Source organism: Felis catus, chromosome D2, assembly GCF_018350175.1.
Source record: "Felis catus isolate Fca126 chromosome D2, F.catus_Fca126_mat1.0, whole genome shotgun sequence".
In the NCBI taxonomy this organism is placed as follows: domain Eukaryota; kingdom Metazoa; phylum Chordata; class Mammalia; order Carnivora; family Felidae; genus Felis; species Felis catus.
This window is the reverse complement of record NC_058378.1, coordinates 59,428,496-59,447,002: the sequence shown is the minus strand read 5'-3', so window position 1 is coordinate 59,447,002 and position 18,507 is coordinate 59,428,496. Positions and strand designations below refer to the sequence as shown.

Below are 18,507 nucleotides of genomic sequence, written 5' to 3'. Positions count from 1 at the left end.
ACTTCAGAAAGGCCTTCCCTGACTGCCCTACCTGAAATAGCAGAGCCTCCCAGCCTTGCTATTCTCTATACCCATGTCCTGCTTTATTTTACTTTGTAGCCTTTGTTACAACTTGACATGATATTATAATCTACATTTACTTTATTACCTAACCCTCTCACAAGCATAAAACTGCCATGAAGGCAAGGGCTTTAGGTTTTTCACAGCTGTACCTACATTACTGCTGAACCACAGTAAATCCCCAATAAATACTTTTTTTTGAATGTACGGCTGCAGTTTTAGAGAAGATTCAATTATCATAAATTTAAATACAGTTCCAGCAAAGAAGACCCCTTCCTCAGTTTATTTTTCATCTGCCAAAGATCTTAATTGACTTTAGAAACTATTAATTCTGTATGCACTATGAAAGTCAAATTGTGATGCAGACAAAAACACCAACGCTAAAACCAATAGAAAGGCTTTAAGTACAGTTACCTTTGTGTTCCAATCTCTAATGTTTTTCATCAGATTTATCAGGAGGCTCTGAAAGTCCACTAGAGGAATCTGTTTCAGCTGTTTTTCCAAACTCATTTTAAACAACATTAAAATAAGCAACATTAGCTCACGATCCTGGTAACCTTCTGGATGTATAGATGTACACAAGCCTAGAAACTGTGACAGAAGTGTAGAGACAAAACAACTTAAGGAGATACATTTTACTTGAAGAGTTTAAATTTGAAAACTTTCTGACAAAAAATACAAAAGAGAAGTTACAGAAAACAAAACATCCAGATGTCTAGAAAAAAGAAGGCAAAAAGAAACATGCATGTTAATAGTTAAATTAGGACGTATTTTCTTCTCTAATTTTCATTTTTCAGATTTTTTTTTAATGGCTCAGTATCACTGCTTTGATTCAGCCACTAAAAAGATTTAACACTGTTATTCGTTTTTTGTTTTCAGAGAGAGAGAGAGAGAGAGAGAGAGAGAGCGCGCGCAAGTGAGCAGGAGCAAGCAGAGCCAGTGGGCATACATGCACATGTGCATGTCTGAGTGGGGAAAGGGGCAGAGGGAGGTGGAAAGGGGAGAGGAGGGGAGGAGAGGGGAAGAGGGGGAGAGGGGGAGAGACGGGGAGAGACGGAGAGAGGGAAAGAGCGTGCAAGCGAGGGCTAGCGAGGGAGCATCCTAAGCAGGCTCCATGCTCAGTGAGGAATCTGCCTTGGGACCCCGTCCCAGGACCCTGGTATCAGGACCTGAGCCAAAATCAAAAGTCATGCACTCAACTGACTGAGCCTCCCAGGTGACCCTATTATTAATTCTTAATCACTAAGTCATATGGTAAGTAGCAACTTTTATTTTCATACATCCTAACTCTAAAAAAATTGTTTCTAAAAAATACTGGTTTCTAAAAGCTTCTTGGTAAAGGTATTCCTAGAAATACATTAATTCTGTAACTTTGAGCTAAAGTTCCCTTTCACTCCTAATACTAAAACAAAAATAAAAACAGCAAAAACAATGTTTACTACAAAGATTACTGCTAAGAAATTCCAGAGATTGGAAATCACCTGGTAAAACACTAGTGATTTTGTTTTAAAATAACTAACCACAAAACTAAATGGTTCCAGTTTTGTGCTAAAGACATTAAAAAGAGTTTTTCCCTACCTTAACCACATTTAAAATGTTGGTTTCAGGAAGAGTTGAAAAAATTGGCTTACAAGATGAATCTTCACTTCCTTTCCCTCCCAATGTCATCTGTGTTTCAGAACTATTGAAAAGTGAATAAAACAATGTGAAATTGGGCACAAAATAATTATTTTAAGAAATACTGAACAAAAACTAAGTTTTGTTTAGGCATAACTTATAAACAATAAAAGGAACATATCCACTTTAAGTTGTGATCCATGTATATAGCAGCATAACCACCAACAGAATCAAGAAGTAGAACATTTTTCCATTACCCACAAAAGTCCCTTCATGCCAGATCCAAGTAACTCTACTATCTCCCATTTCAGTAAACACCAGTCTGATTTCCGTCTTTATGCATTAGTTTTTCCTTGAAAAGCTACTTTTTATAAGGCAGTATCCTCACTGCTCTTGGTGTCAGAGAACTATGTAGAAGGTAGCTCTGGCTACAAAGAACTCATAATATTTAAAGACCTCATGAATAGAGAGCAAATATAAAGAAACAATTTTAAGCACCCCAATTCCGGTTGAGGTAATCGGTGAAGGTTCATGGAGGAGGAGACACATGAATTTGGCTTTCAAAAGTTATTATTTTTTTTTTAAATTTTTTTTTTCAACGTTTATTTATTTTTGGGACAGAGAGAGATAGAGCATGAACAGGGGAGGGGCAGAGAGAGAGGGAGACACAGAACCAGAAACAGGCTCCAGGCTCTGAGCCATCAGCCCAGAGCCCGACGCGGGGCTCGAACTCACGGAGCGCGAGATCGTGACCTGGCTGAAGTCGGACGCTTAACCGACTGCGCCACCCAGGCGCCCCATAAGTTATTTTACTTTTTAAGAAAAAATTTTTATATGTTTACTTATTTGGGGGGGGGAGGGGCAGAGAGAAAGTCAGACACAGAATCCGAAGCAGGCTGTAGGTAGGCTCTGAGCTGTCAGCACGGCTCACGTGGTGTCCGAATCCATGAACCATGAGATCGTGATCTGAGCTGAAGTCAGATGCTTAACCAACTGAGCTACCCAGGCGACCCCCTTGTTTACTTTTTTGAATAAATATCTTCATATGGTTAAAAAACCTCAAAAGGTATGAAGGTATGGTACGCTGTGCAGAACCACCCTTTCAGTCTAGACCTTCTGCCACCCATTTCCCTCCCCACAATCACTACCAGTTTTAACCCTTCCTTCCATGGGCATTTTATGTATACACAAATAAATATGAATATATGCCCCCCCCTTTTTTTTTTTAAATGTTTATTTATTTTTGGGACAGAGAGAGACAGAGCATGAACGGGGGAGGGGCAGAGAGAGAGGGAGACACAGAATCGGAAACAGGCTCCAGGCTCTGAGCCATCAGTCCAGAGCCTGTCGCGGGGCTCGAACTCCCGGACCGCGAGATCGTGACCTGGCTGAAGTCGGACGCCCAACCGACTGCGCCACCCAGGCGCCCCCCCCCCTTTTTTTTTTAAACGTATATGGCCCCCTTTAATATAAATGGTAGCATATACTATATACTCTGTTGTGCACTTTCACCTAATATATCTTACAGATACTTCCATAACTATAAATGAAAAGCTTTCTTATCTCTTAAAGTCTCTGCTTGGTAGTCCTGTGTGCCTCCTTAGCTAGTTAACCTCAGGAAAATTACTTAACCTCTCTGTGCCTGACTTGCCTGTAAAATGGGAGTGAAAATAGTATCTAATAGCTGTAGTGACTATGAAATGAAGTACTATATGTTATGCCCTCAGAACTGCACCTGGCACACAGTAAGCAATATATAACTATTAGTACTTGTGTTGATTATAAACGTATCATGATTTATTTAATCTGTCTCCACACTGTCTTGCTCTTTCCAACAGTGCTTCAATAAGTGAGACAGGTAATATTTTGGTGAGCAGACACTGATGATGGAGGTGAGAGACCAGCATGAGGAAAAGCCAATGCCACAATGACTAATATGAAGGAACAGCGAACAAATCAATTTGGTTAGAACAAAAGGGAGAGCAAAATAGAAAATAGGTCAGAATCAAACTGTAGTCTTAAATACAAGATGTAAAGGTTTGAGAATAGGGGAGATAGAAGTTTAAGGCTATACTTTCATAAAAGGAATCCTCCAACATTGAAAAGAATATCTTGGGGGTAGAAAGCCCCTGGGGAAAAGGAGATTTTTATTTATTTATTTTATTATTATTTTTTTATTACCAGAGTAGGCATGAAAAGAGGATCTGAATCAGACTGACCCTGGGAACAAAAAAAGAAGGAACAGCTGTGAGATGAGCAGAGGAAGAACACAGGGATGTGAGAGCTGATGGAATGTAGAAAAGAAAGAGTTATGACTCATATTTTAAGTCTGTACATCTAACAGAATAACGGTCAAGAAAAGAACTGTTCAGGGAGCCTGGATGGCTCAGTTGGTTAAGCATCTGACTCTTGATATTGGCTCAGGTCACCATCTCACAGTTCGTGAGTTTGAGCCCTGCGCTGGGGCACTGTCAGCGCAGAGCCTTCTTGGGCTTCTTCCTCCCACCCCCATCAAAATAAATTAATTAAAAAATAATAATGTGGCAATACATAGTATTACATAAAAAAAATTAAAAAGAAAAAAAAGAAAGAAAAGAACTGTTCTACTATCTGTCTTTTAGTATCTTAGTCTCCCTATTTGAATATTTAGGCACCTTCAAACATTTCATGCCTACCAGCAAAAATGGTTAGGTTGCGTGTGAGTCTTAGTGAGAAGAGCTGCAGTCGTATCTCAACAGGATTCAGTCTTGTACTTGTGTTGCCTACACAGGCATTTCATCACATTTCGCTCATTCCTTCACCAGCTCCCTCCTGCTTTCCTGTCCTCATCAATGCCTATCACTATACAGCAACAGTGACTACAGCCACCACCTCCCTGCTGGAGTCACCAAACCTCACTGAGGTCAACTTTTCAACTGATAAGTAACCAATAAATAAACTACTTTACTAAGTATCATTTGCATGTGTTATGTCTTATTGCATTTATATCTTTATTTCACTATTTCCACTATAGTACCTGCTTGCAACAGTGAAGAAAAATTCAAATCTGTTGCATACAACATACAAAATTACCACACATGATTGAATTCATTAAATGTTAATTAATAAAATAATTGGTATTTTAACTTTTTAAATATAGGTAGTTTTACTATCTTAGTAATATCTGGGGGAAATGGTTGGGTTTTTTAGATAGGCTGGGAAAGCATTATTTTCCCTATTTAAACTGATGGAGGGGCACCTAGGTGGCTCAGTTGGTTAAGCGTCTGACTTCGGCTCAGGTCATGATCTCACGGTTTGTGGGTTCAAGTCCTGCATCGGGCTCTGTGTTAACAGCTCAGAGCCTGAAGCCTGCTTCAGATTCTGTGTCTCCCTTTCTGTCTGCCCCTCCCCTGCTCATTCACTGTCTCTGTCTGTCTCTCAAAAATAAATAAATGTCAAAAAAAAATTAAAAAAAAAATTCAGTGCTGGAATATAGTCTTATCTGAAAATGTGCTATCCAATATATTTTCAGATACAGATTGCATCGGAGCAATAAAGGAACATGTATGGAGTAGAAAGGGAACTGGAGAGATAAGAGTTTGGCTTTAGATATACCAAGTAACAAGAATTTACCTTTCTCTTAGAAGTTAAGATGAGTATATTATCATGCTTAAGAACCATTTTTATTCCTGTGATCACTTTATTCCTTTGTCCATTTTTCTACGTCTATTTTCTGTTTTTCTTAATTTGAAACTCAACCTTTGTCTGTAACCAGAGTTGTTTCATTCATACATATACGAACATGGAAAATTCATCTGAACACGTATCTCTTTCCCGCTCCTTTTTGAAGTTTTTCTTTTGACTTTGTGTATAGTGATCACTGTCATGGTAATCTGTTTTTAATGTGGTCAAATAAGTTAATTTTCCTTTTTATGCCTTTTGAGTGTTAGTTCACACATAAAACCATCTTTTCTAGGGTTATAAAAATCTTGTTTCTTCTATTACTTTTATGGTTTCATTGCATACATTTAAATCTTTGCTCTATTAGTTCGAGGTATGGATGCAAAAATTTTTTCTAGATGGCTACTCATTTTTCCAAATACTGGATAATACCAGATACTCAATAAGCCTACTCTTTCCTCATTTGTGGAAATATCACCTTTAGCATTTACATAGTATCTATATGTACTTGGTTCTATTTTGGACTTATTTCATTCCACTGACAGCTTTGAACCTTGTACTTGTCCCATACTTATATCTGCTAAGGCCGATCCTGCCTCCTAACTCTTCTTTCTCAAAGATTTTCAGCATATTATTTTTTTCCATATGACTTTAGAATCACTTGTATAGTCTCAACTCTCCCCCTCCCTACAAAATATCTGACTGGCATTTCTTATTCAAATTTCATTAAGTTTATGGCTCAACTTTAGGTGCTCTCACATATTTATATTACAATGCTTTGAGTTTTCCTATCTGAAAGCATGGTATGCTCTTTCATTTATTTAGGTCTTTTATTTTGTCTCTTAGTAATGTTTTTACACACACACACACACACACACACACACACACACACACACACTCTTCTATTTAAGTTTATTCCTAGGTACTTCATATATTTTTCTTATTATTGTAAATGAAGTCTGGTTTATCTTTTTTTAAAAGATTTTATTAAAACATTTTTAAGTGTAATCTCTACCCTCAATGTGGGGCTCGAACTCACAACCCTGAGATCAAAATCACATGCTCTACTGACTAAGCCAGCCAGTTTATCTTTTAAACTAGGTACAGTTCATCTATCTGAAGGTTACTAATTTCTCTTTATTAACTTTGTACCCTGGCATCCATAACAATTTCTCTCTTTTTTAAAGTAGGCTCCATGCCTAATGTGGGGTTTGAACTCACAACCCTGAGATCAAGAGTCACATGCTCCACTGACTGGGTCAGCCAGGAGCCCCATACCAATTTCTCTCTCTCTTTTTTTTTTAATTTGTTATGGCTTTTTAGCTGAGTGTTAGGCTTCTTTGCATACATTAACATACTTCTGCAAATAATGAAACCTTCAACTCATTTGCAGTTTTTGTATCTCTTATTTTTTCTCTTACCTAGTTTACTCAGTACCTCCAACAGAATAATGTCAAATAACAATGGGCAGTGTTATTTAAAAAAAAAAAATTAAAGATTTTAAATGTTTCTATTTTTTCCTTGTTAAACATGATGATGCCCCCTCCCCCCCCCCCCTTTTTTTAAGTAGGTTCCAAGCCTAGCATGCAGCCCAGTGCAGGGCTTGAAATGATAACCCTGAGATCAAGACCTGACCTGAGATCAAGACTCAGATGCTTAATCGATTGAGCCACCCAAGGTACCCCCATGATGATGACTTTTAGATTAAAAATGTGTCTAACTTAAGATCCATTTCAGCTTTGAGAGATTTAAAAAAGTCAAGGATGGGTACTGAACCTATCAAATGAATATTAACTGTTACTGTATTACAAATTGTTTAAAAGAATGTTTTCGAAGTTAATTATGAAAAGAAAACTTACACTAGATTGTCTTCATTAAAGTCTGGTTGAAGATTCTCCAGAGGAAACAAAGACCTAAAATCAATTCCCATATTGAAAAACACAGCTGCTATATCAGATAATGATGGGATCCAGGGCCAAACTGGTGAATCACTGAAGGTATCTAGTTAATAGAAAAAAATATTTTATCCCAAATTCCAGGTTCACAGATGCACAGTCAGCATGTGAAACATGGATTATTACCATGATTTTACAGAAATGACATCTGGTAATGATATGTAAGCAATATATTATTTAGAATGATCATATAGGAATTATAGGTGTTTAAGTAAATGTGAAGGAAATGACATTTATGAAAGTATCTGAGAGTGATGATGAATAAATGGGTGTAACTCAGGAGGAAGTAACACATTTTGAAAAATCTGAAAATAACAATGGAAAATATCAACTACTGCTAATACAGAAAGATTTTATCATCTTCAGTGCCCATATAGTCCCAATCCTCAAAAGAAATGAAACACATAAATCATAACGCTTATTGCATTATAAGGGATCTCAAAGGTGAGAAAGCAATTGTCACATTTCTGTAGCGGATATTTTCAGTCTCCTCAGTGCATAATCAGCACAATACTTGTTTGCCAATAAGCCAGTTAAAGTAAATGGCTAAATAAATAAACAAACTTGCTATTTCCACTTACCCAGGACAGTAACCCATGAGTTGGTAGGTAAGTATTAGGTAAGGGTTGTCACCTCAAGATCTTATACCCTTTTTCTCAGTGCAACTAGAAAAATGCAGATACTCATTTTTGATTGGAGTTTCATTTCATTATTAAAGATTTTAGATCAAAAAAATTTTTTTATTCTATATTTCTGAATAATCTACATGTTTAGCGATATGAAAGACTGTGTACATAGCAACCAATAATTCACAATGCTAATCAGTAAATTTATATACTCACCATTTCTAATTGTTATTTCCATCAATGTGCTTAAAATCTGCACGGACACAATACAGTCTGTATGAACCGACATCATCTGCCAAAGTAGATAAAAGTATTAAGAAAGAAGAAAACGAGCATTTACTATTTGCCATGCATATATAGAAGTATTTTATGTGCATTTCCTTTAATGTGGTATTTTATGTGCATTTCATTCGGATACTTTACAATAGTTTTATGAAGTGGTCATACATCATTACATATAAGCAGACAGGCTCAGAGAAATTAAAATACTTTACCCAAAGTAATACATGAGGAGCTGGAATTTAAATCCAGGTCTGATTCGAAAATCAGGGCCCCTTCAATTCAAACATGCTGATTGTTTAATCATCAAGGAAAAGGCTGATTGATAGTTGATCTAATCAGATCATAAACTAGCAAAAGTATTTGAAAAGATACATGTAAATTAATATACCAATATACTTTTTAAAAGATGTTCAATATCATTAGTAATCGAAGAAATGCAAAGAGAAATGACAAGCTATCATTAGCGTGTCAAGAGAAGCTTGACTTTGAGATTGTTAAAGATCAAGAATATTGATAATACCCAGTATTCACAGGGTACTAGGAAAGAGGTAGTATGCTTAGTGTAAGTATAATTTGGTAAAATTTAAAAAAGAATTTGGTAATATTTAAGCAAGGTTAGTCTTTATACTTTGATCTAGTTAGCCTTTTTACATACAGAATTTATATGCAGAGGCATATAATTTAACTTTACAAGACCATTTTTTGGGAACAAAATCTCAAGTTTCAAAAATTTTTGAAGTATCATGTGACATATTGAAAGTGATTTTATCGGGGCGCCTGGGTGGTGCAGTCAGTTAAGCGTCCGACTTCAGCCAGGTCACGATCTTGCGGTCCGTGAGTTCGAGCCCCGCGTCAGGCGCTGGGCTGATGGCTCAGAGCCTGGAGCCTGTTTCCGATTCTGTGTCTCCCTCTCTCTCTGCCCCTCCCCCGTTCATGCTCTGTCTCTCTCTGTCCCAAAAATAAATAAACGTTGAAAAAAAAAATTAAAAAAAAAAAAAGTGATTTTATCTTTTTAATGTTTATTTATTTTAAGAGAGAGAGCAAGTATGAGAACATGCAAGAAGGGGAGGAGCAGAGGGAGAGAGGGAGAGAGAATCCCAAGCAGGCTCCACGCTGTCAGGGCAGAGCCTGATCGGAGACTCGAGCTCCCGAACCAGAGATGATGACCTGAGCCAAAATCAAGAGTTGGATGCTTAACCAACTGAACCACCCACGTACCCCTGAAAGTAATTTTAAAGTGGTTTTGTAGGGGAAAACATTCCTCTTTCCCTTTTGTTTTGTAGCCATAGATTATGATTACAGTAAATTTAAATCTAACACACAAGGGAGAATAACTCAAACTCTGGTTTCAATCAGGCATATCTGTGTTACTGTATGTTAGTATTTGTGTCATTTGTGTGTTTCTGCCATTTTCAAAATCAACCTGAGTCAAAAAGTCGGTTATCATGTTTGTGTTATGTTTTGCCACTAGTGGGCAGCATCCCTCAAAGGCATGTTTGGAAACAGGACAAGTTTTAGATAACAATCTTTTTCAGGGGGTAATGAATTCCAAGGTGGGCAACACAATACTAGGAGATAATTAAATAAATGTGTAAAGAGGTGTATATAACAATCTAATGTCTATCAATTGAGACTGGGTTAAATAAATCAGCATAACACTACAACAGAATACTATAAAGCCCTTGAAAAGGATGACAACATACTTATACTGATGTGAAAATAATTTGTTATCTGCAATAAAAAAATCGTAAGGCGGAACACATTCTGTTGATACTATCATACAGCAATCTACGTACACACAGAGAACAATCTGGAAAACACTAAAATGTAGCAGTCCCTGGAAATTGGGGAGGCTAATGCCTTTTAAATAATAACAAGCCTTTAAAAAAAAAAATCTTAATTTTACTTGAACTTTTCAAAATTAAGTGTGAATCCCTTTGAAAAAGCTTTTAAAAAGTAGTAAAGTGTCTTTCTAGTTTTACACACTTAGGATAAAATCAGGAAAATGCAAACATTTTAATTACCCTTTAACAATTAAATTTACAAACTGTTAGTACCATAGATTTCATTCTTTTTTATGGCTGAATAATATTCCGTTGTGTGTGTATGTGTGTGCTGCATGTACATCTTCATCCACTCATCTATTGATGGACGCTTGGGCTGCTTCCGTAATTCGGCTATTATAAATAATGCTGCAATAAACGTAAGAATGTATATATCCTTTTGAGTTAGTGTTTTCGTATTCTTTGGGCAAAAAGATTAAAAAAAATGCTAGAACCATAGCATTAAAATAAATTCTGACACACTTTCTAAAAAAGAAAAAATAGTTTTAAGTTGGTATGCTCCATCCATCATGAAAAATGGACTTGGAATTGAAAAAGAGAGATGAGACAGTGTTTTACACAGAAAAAGTAATTAATGAATGATTGTTATAGTTTTCAAATAATAAATACGAAGAGTATAGAAACTGCTTACATGAAGATATGCTTTAACGTTATCATCAGGGTTTTAGAGGCTATAATGAGGAGGGCACTGGGGTGGCTCTGTCAGTTGAACATCGGACTCTTGATTTCAGCTCAGGTTGTGATCTCATGGGTCATGAGTTCGAGCCCCACACTGGGATCTGCGCTGGTAGTGCGGAGCCTGCTTGTGATCCTCTCTCTCTGCCCCTCTCCCATTCATGCTCTCTCTCTCTCTCTCTCATAAACATTTAAAAAAAGGATATAAGGACCCACATCAACAAGATAAAAATAAACACAGATAAATGCAAAATTTTACTTGTAAGTTTAAGAAAAGATACGTTACATAATTAGAGAATAACAAAGCTCTGGCATGACTGCAAATGAAATTTTTAACTATAGTATAAAACAGTATAAAATAAAATATAAAAAATATATAAAAACATATTTATACATATTTACGTATATATAATATAAAATATACGTAAAGTATAAATATAGCATAAAACAAAAATATGTCGGTGGGTAGATGGGAAAGAGTCTCACTGGAGACTGCTGTTAAGACCTTATCTGGGAGCAAAGTGTCTGACTTCAGCTCAGGTCATGATCTCACGGTTCGTGAGATCGAGCCCCACATTGGGCTCTGTACTGACAGCTCAGAGCCTGGAGCCTGCTTCAGATTCTGGGTCTTCTCTCTCTCTCTGCCCCTCCCCCACCTGCACTCTATCTCTCTTTCAAAAATAAACATTAAAAAAAAAAAAAAGACCTTATCTGGAGCATATGTGCATTTATGGGGGACACATTTTAGGAGCTAAAGGTCATTCAGAAAGATGATCAGTAAAGAGACTAGAAATTTGGTGACTGGAGAAAGTTTAGTGTTGGGGAGAGATGAGGGTCATGATAGCTATTTTAAAATGAACGAAGGACTGTTAGATGAAACGTATTCTGGAGAGCTCTTGAAAGGATAATTAGTACCACTATATAAAAACCACGGGGAGGCAAATTTTGATTTAATTAGGACTGTTTTAAAAAATTTGTTTCTTTACCGGGGTCCAAGTAGGAAGCTCCTCACCGCGGGAAGTAACACTCCTGCCTCATGGTCCGCACCACTTATTCTCTCTGCCTAGAATGCCCTTTTCCCACACAGTGGCGTGACTCATTCCAGCACCTTCTTCTCAGATCTTTATTCAGATGTCACCTTATCAGTAAGGCACTCATTATCAACTATCTTACACATACATTTAAAAAAGCAAACTTTCCCATCTTGATACTTCTCTGTATCTACTCTAGCCTACTACTTCTTCATAGCACTTACCACGTGACATAATAGATCTCTAAATATGCACACCACATACACATTTACTGTCTGTCTCCTCTATAGTACTAGAATGTGGCTCTCAGGGGATCAGAAATGTACGTTTTCTCATTGCTGTTCTCTTCAGCACTTGGGACTCAAAAATGCCAGCTATATGAAAAAAATGAAAAAAAGGCTACACTGGAATATCTAGGTTCTCATCATTCTTTGAGATGTTATCTTAAATCCCAGAAAAAACTCCTTATGTTTCTCTCACTTCACACACAATAACATATTTTTTTGTTACAAAGCTACCATGCAGATAATATAAAATTTTAGATAATTACTTTTTATAAAATTAAAAAAAAATTTTAAGTTTATTTATTTATTCTGAGAGAGACAGAGACAGTGTGAGTGGGGGAGAGGCAAAGAGAGAAGGAGAGAGAGAATGCCAAGCAGGCTCTGCGCTATCAGTGCAGAGCCCTATGCAGGGCTCGAACCCATGAAACTGTGAGATTATGACCTGAGCTGAAACCAAGAGTCAAATGCTTACTGACTGAGCCACCCAGGCACCCCAAAATTTAGATAATTATTATTTTTTTTAATGTTTACTCACTTTTGACAGAGAGAGAGAGAGAGACAGAGCATGAGTAGGGGAGGGGCAGAGAGAGAGGGAGACACAGAATCTGAAGCAGACTCCAGGCTCCAAGCTGTCAGCACAGAGCCTGATGCAGGGCTCGAACTCCGGACTGTGAGATCATGACCTGAGCTAAAGTCAGATACTCAACCAACTGAGCCACCCAGGCGCCCCAAATTTATATAATTACTTAAGCAGACTTAAGAATTAAACATGAATGGGGAAGAGAAACATTTGGTTGGAGATATTTATATACAAATGGGGAAATATTAGAAAACAAGTAAAATCCTAAAAATATCTATGCACTAATCTCCATAAAAATGGGACAAAAAAAGATTTTTAAAAACCCCACAAAGCTCCCACCCCCAAAACACATAATGTAAGAATTAGAACTCTTCTAAAACTAAGTGTAATAGGGGTGGCCGGGTGGCTCAGTCGGTTAAGCGTCTGACTTTTTAGCTCACGTCACAATCTCCTGGTTCGTGGGTTTGAGCCCCATGTCAGGCTCTGTGCTCATAGCTCAGAGCCTGAAGCCTGCTTCGAATTCTATGTCTCCCTCTCTCCCTGCGCCTCCCCCACTTGCGCTGTCTTTCTCTGTCTCAAAAATAAACATTAAAAAAAGAAAAAAAAAGCCTAACTATAATAATGACTTACCAGTGTGATGAAATGTCTTAGGCACAACTAACATTACGGACTATTCTGCACACTACTGGCATTAGCATTTCCTTTATGATCTACCTACACTGACTCTTTTTGCCTCATTTTAACCCACTGAAATCATGGGTTTGATATGCTAATTTTTTCTCTAGTAATGTGCAAATGTGGTATTTTGCTTGCTTTTGACTAGGAAATGCAACTATACTCCCCAAACGTTCTCTTACCCGAAACAGCCACTTTAACACAGGTATAGGACACTGGACATAGTGATAAGCAGAGGTAAGGAAGCCTTGTGTTGTCAAAAAAATTTGATCTGTTTTTCCTGATCTGAAAAAACAAAATGAAATTAATGACTGTTACTTTCACGGTAAGAAACTTCTACCACCATCACATCTGACATTATAGGGAAACGAGCAAGCACACCATCCTCAGTCCATGGAGGTGGACTCTACCCCAATATGGATGGGTTACTCATAAAGGAAATTCAAGTGATAGCCTAAAGCTGATCCAGTCTGTTGGCCTACCTCCAGATTTATGTGGTGGACAAATCTACACTAGCTGGCAGTGTTGAGAAAGTATCTATCAAGCTTAGCGCATCATCTGCTTTTGCCAGCTTGGGTTTGTACTTCCAAACCCTCACCACCGGAATTAATGTGATCTCTCTGGATCTGAGATTTCATGCACTGAGAGAAATTAGACCAGTTTGGGCACTGTGGTACAGACTGGTAGCTGCCCATCCCAATACCTATTCTTGCCTTTCCTCCTGGCAACTGAACACTGATTTTTATCTAGGTACACTTGCTGCCTGAAACAAAAATAATTTCCCAGTCTTCCTTATTAATTAGGTGTGGCCATGTTGACTAAGTTCTACCTAACTAGCCATAAGTAGAAATGTGTGGGATTTCTGGGAATTTGAATGTAAAGACTGGAAGACCAGTAGCACTTGAGGCAACCAGGTGCTAAGGATGGTGGCAAAGAAAGATTATATGGTGGAACACCAGTCCTGGACTTCCCACCTCTGAACTTCTTTCACATAAGAAAGGAATCTACTTCTTGTTTAAAGCCCCTGCTATTTTGACAGCTGCTGTTATTATATGCTAATCTTAATCCCAACTAATCTTTATTAGTTAGGCATGTAATATGCCGAGAGACCATCTTACACTGATTCCATAATTAATAAAACACAAAAAACAATAGTAATGAGGATTAGGAAACTGGATAGGTTATCACAGAAATTAATCTTTTAGGAGATTATGCCACTTAGAACTCCTTTAAGGAAAATTTTTATATGGGAAAAAGTAAAATGTTTTTCTATTTTTCTACTTACTTAAGAATAAGCTTTTCTACAGCGCTCTGTCCTATAAAGCCAGAGTCTCTTAAATCCAAGGTATACTGATTGAAAATTTTTCCGGAATTGAGGAAATTAAATATTTCTTCACCTGGGTGATGATCAGGAATAGCATCAATTGTAACTGAAAATTTCTTTAGAAATTCCCTGGAATAAAAAAAAATTATTGAATACCAGACAGTTACACTGTCTATGGTTTTGTATTTAAAGGCTGGGTACATTGTTTCTTAGGAACAATGTTAATTCCAGATAAGAAGACTAGCATGAGAACATGTGTTTTGTTCCTCCCACTTTTCGCTAGCAGTTAGTCCAAAACCAGTAAATGGGTCTGTGTGAAAAGAAACCATAACCAGGAGAAAAGACAAAAATGCAACTTGGCCTTAACATCTATCCTTCAAACTCATCATGGATGGATTAGAAAACCATCACAGATTACTAAGTAAATAACCCATCAAAGGTCCATTTATTTCACACAAAATTAAAAAAAAGTAAGCTTTAAAAAGAGTATACATTATGAAAAATGTTATACCTGTGCTCTTCTAAGAGGCCATCCTCATCATCTGTACTGTCTTGATCTCCAATTCTGATGGGGGACTTAATACCTCGGCCCTGCCTTATGTCTTCCTGTAGTTGCTTCTGCAGTTCATCTAGCCTGAGAATTGAAAGAATGTTACAGTAAATGGTTTACCCCAATAATAATCTTTAGTTTATGCCTAAAAGCAGCACCAAAAGACAAAACACAACCTGACCATGTTAATCAGGCTTTCTAGCAGCATCACTGTCATCTTCACTAGCATCACAATAGCTAACACTGAGCACTTACTACGTGACAGGCATGTACTAAGGACTTTACGTATTAATTCTTTTCACCCTCACAACAACCCCATGTAGTAGTTTATTATTACCCATTTTATACATGAGGAAACAGACTTTAGGAAAGCTAATTTGCTCAAGCTCACAATGCAAGGAGCTGGGATTCAAAGCCAGAGAATCTAGCTCTGCAGTCCTTGCTTATACTGCTTGCCAGGAATAAGTTATTTTAATCAAGGTCCTTACTCCCAGCTCCCGTCCCACAGTAGATGAGTATAAGACAATAGTAAATGAGCAGTAAATATAATGCTCTATCAATATAGGAAAGAATCAATCATCACATCAAACTAGCATCTTTGCCTCTGGTCTGTACAATGTTCAATTTAAATAAACCACTTCAGATCTGACATCACAAATCACATGAATTCATGAAAATGTTTAAAAGAATTTTATAATAGAGATAATTTCTCTAACTAAATGTAGAAAAGGGAACACTTCGGACCTACTAACTGTAATTCCTATGGTTAGCTAACTTGTTTATCAAGTTTGGGACACATCTATACCCACTTCAAGTCAGCTGAGCTTTTAGTGAAGTTCTCTGGGGTAGTTTTGAGGATATTCCTTAAATAAGGAATATATTTTTCCCCTCATTAGCAAAATCAGTTTGCAGCTAGTGACGCGAATTTTATTAGGGCCATTATGATCCTCAACTTTTTGGTTTCTGTGTGTTTATGTGTGTGTGTGAGAGAGGGAGAGAGGTACAGTGACAGAGAGAGAAAGAGAGAGACACACAATTCTACACTTCTTCCTTAAGAGCAACTTGATGTGGAAATACCATGTCTGGCCATGCTGGTTTCAAAATTTGGACTAGGTGAACATATGAATATTTTAAAAAGTTCTACCTATGCAAACAAAAAACCCCCAAACCACTCAACTAAAAAATGAGCAAAGGATCGGAATAAACATTTCTCCAAAGAAGCTATACAAATGGCTGATAAGGACATGAAAAGATTCTCAACATCATTAGTTATTAGGAAAGTGAAAATCAAAACTATAATGAGGAACCACTTCATCCTCATTCGGATGGCTATTACCAAAAAACCAAAAAATATCAAGTCTTGGTGAGGATGTAGAAAAACTGGAACCCTTGGGCACTGCTGGTGGGAATGTAAAATGGTGCAGCCACTGTGGAAAACAGTATGGCAATTCATCAAAAAATTATGTATAGAATCACTGTATGATCCAGCAATTCTACTTTTGGGTATATACACAAAAGAGTAGGGACTTGAAGAGATATTTCTACATCATGTTCACAGCAGCAACACGTCCAACAGCCAAAAAATAGAAGCAATTCAAGTGTTCATCAAAGGATGAATGGATAAATAAAATGTGGTATATACACACAACAGAATATTATTCAACCTTAAAAAGGAAGGAAATTGATACATGCTACAACACAGATAAACCCTGAAGGCTCTATGCGAAGCGAAATAAGCCAGTATAAATGGACAAATACTGTATGATCTCATTTATATGAGGTACCCAGAGTAGTTAGTTTCATACAGACAGAAAGCAGAATGGTAGTTGCCAAGGGCTGGGAGAAGAGGAAGATGGGGAGTTATTATTTAATGGGTATGGAATTTCCATTAGGGAAGATGAAAAAAAAAGTTCTGGAGGTGGATGGTGGTGATGGTTGCACAACAATGTGAATGTACTTAATGACACTGAACTGCTCATCTCAAAACGATTAGAATGGTAACTGAAGTTATCTATATTTTATCACAATAAAAAAAAATGCACAAAAAATTCTCCCCATACTTTTGATCAAGAATTTCAGCTACTAGTTAGATTCTAGTTGTGGTAAGTGGAAAGGAATTTGTATTATTACTGAATGCAGCAAACCATAAAAACCTGAGCTTTTCACTCAGCCTGTGAACAAGAATACTTTATTTCTAACACAATTGACTGCAAAACTGCGGTAATAGTACTAGCACAAAATGCGAATTTCTCATGATTTTTTAAGGTAAACTGAAAGCCAGCCACGCAAATAAGGAGAACGTTAAATTTAGCAAGGTAGTCACGATGCTAACTAACCTTTGAGTGTCTTCCATCTCTTTCACTAGACGTTCTAAAGTATTTGTGTATGTTCCACTATGAACATGTTCCTAAAACAGAAGAAAATTTAAGGATACTTCATAACATATCTTAGAAGAACTTGGATGTTTTAAGTTATTCAGAGTACTAAAGAATATTTTCTCTTTTAATAACCTAGGCCAGGAGGATACCTTTCTTAGAGAATTTTCACCATCATGCTTTAAATCTATTATTTTGTACTGCAGGCAATTTGATTTTACCATTTATTAGGAAAGGCACTACTTACAAAACCCTGCCAGCCTTAGGAACTGACTGCAAACACCCAAGGGCTCCATGGCTACCCTGTCTTTATTTTTAAATTCTATTTTAGTGGAATCAAACTACCAATTTTTAGGTGTTACCATGGAACATTAACACCTTCCCCACCAAATTTTACAGACATACTAGAATTTAATGCAGCTTATCCCCAAGATAGAATGAAGCACTTTATAAATAAAATTGCACACCACAATTAACAACATTTCTACACTCTACCTTCATTTACAGCAGTGGTCTCCAAAGCAGGGGGTGTGCAAGGTGATCCATTGGGGTGCAGGAAGAAAATAATAGAACTTCTATTTATATGGAACTTCTATAGAAACTCCAGTAGAACTTAGTCTATAGTAACTTCTACATAACTTCTAAAGGAAAATACTTTTCTCTTCTTCCTTTTAAATTCTGTTTTTGTATATATTTTAGCAAGTACACAGTAGTATAGTGGTACATGTATATAATCTATACGTATACACATATATTGGAGTACATGCTTAAAATTTTTTTTTTACTAATAGAAGTGTGTATGATCTAAAAAGTTTGGAGACCACTGATTTACAGTAATAAAACTAAAGATACGGGAAACCCATTACAACCAAACGAGAACTATACCAGTTTCAGTCCAATTATGAATCACAACAAATACTAAATTTTAAAATAAGTTCTAACCATTTATCCCTCTACTAATCAATCTTT

General features: G+C 36.9%; 1 protein-coding gene across 5 annotated transcripts in view; it reads right to left on the bottom strand.

Annotated features, from left to right (window-relative positions):
- Positions 1–18,507, bottom strand: part of SLF2 (SMC5-SMC6 complex localization factor 2) — a 49,711-nt gene that overhangs the window by 19,941 nt on the left and 11,263 nt on the right. For 4 of the 5 annotated variants that reach the window (XM_003994324.6, XM_011287462.4, XM_019813733.3 and 1 more), the window contains exons 6-13: positions 17,500–17,570; positions 15,125–15,247; positions 14,575–14,742; positions 13,472–13,574; positions 8,135–8,210; positions 7,197–7,338; positions 1,639–1,741; positions 475–651 (exon numbers count right to left, since the gene is read on the bottom strand). In XM_003994324.6, the coding sequence (XP_003994373.1) occupies positions 475–651; positions 1,639–1,741; positions 7,197–7,338; positions 8,135–8,210; positions 13,472–13,574; positions 14,575–14,742; positions 15,125–15,247; positions 17,500–17,570 (963 nt within the window). Of the gene's footprint in view, positions 1–474; positions 652–1,638; positions 1,742–7,196; positions 7,339–8,134; positions 8,211–13,471; positions 13,575–14,574; positions 14,743–15,124; positions 15,248–17,499; positions 17,571–18,033; positions 18,498–18,507 lie in introns of those variants that run through there. The other variant, XM_011287464.4, reaches the window with a different exon arrangement.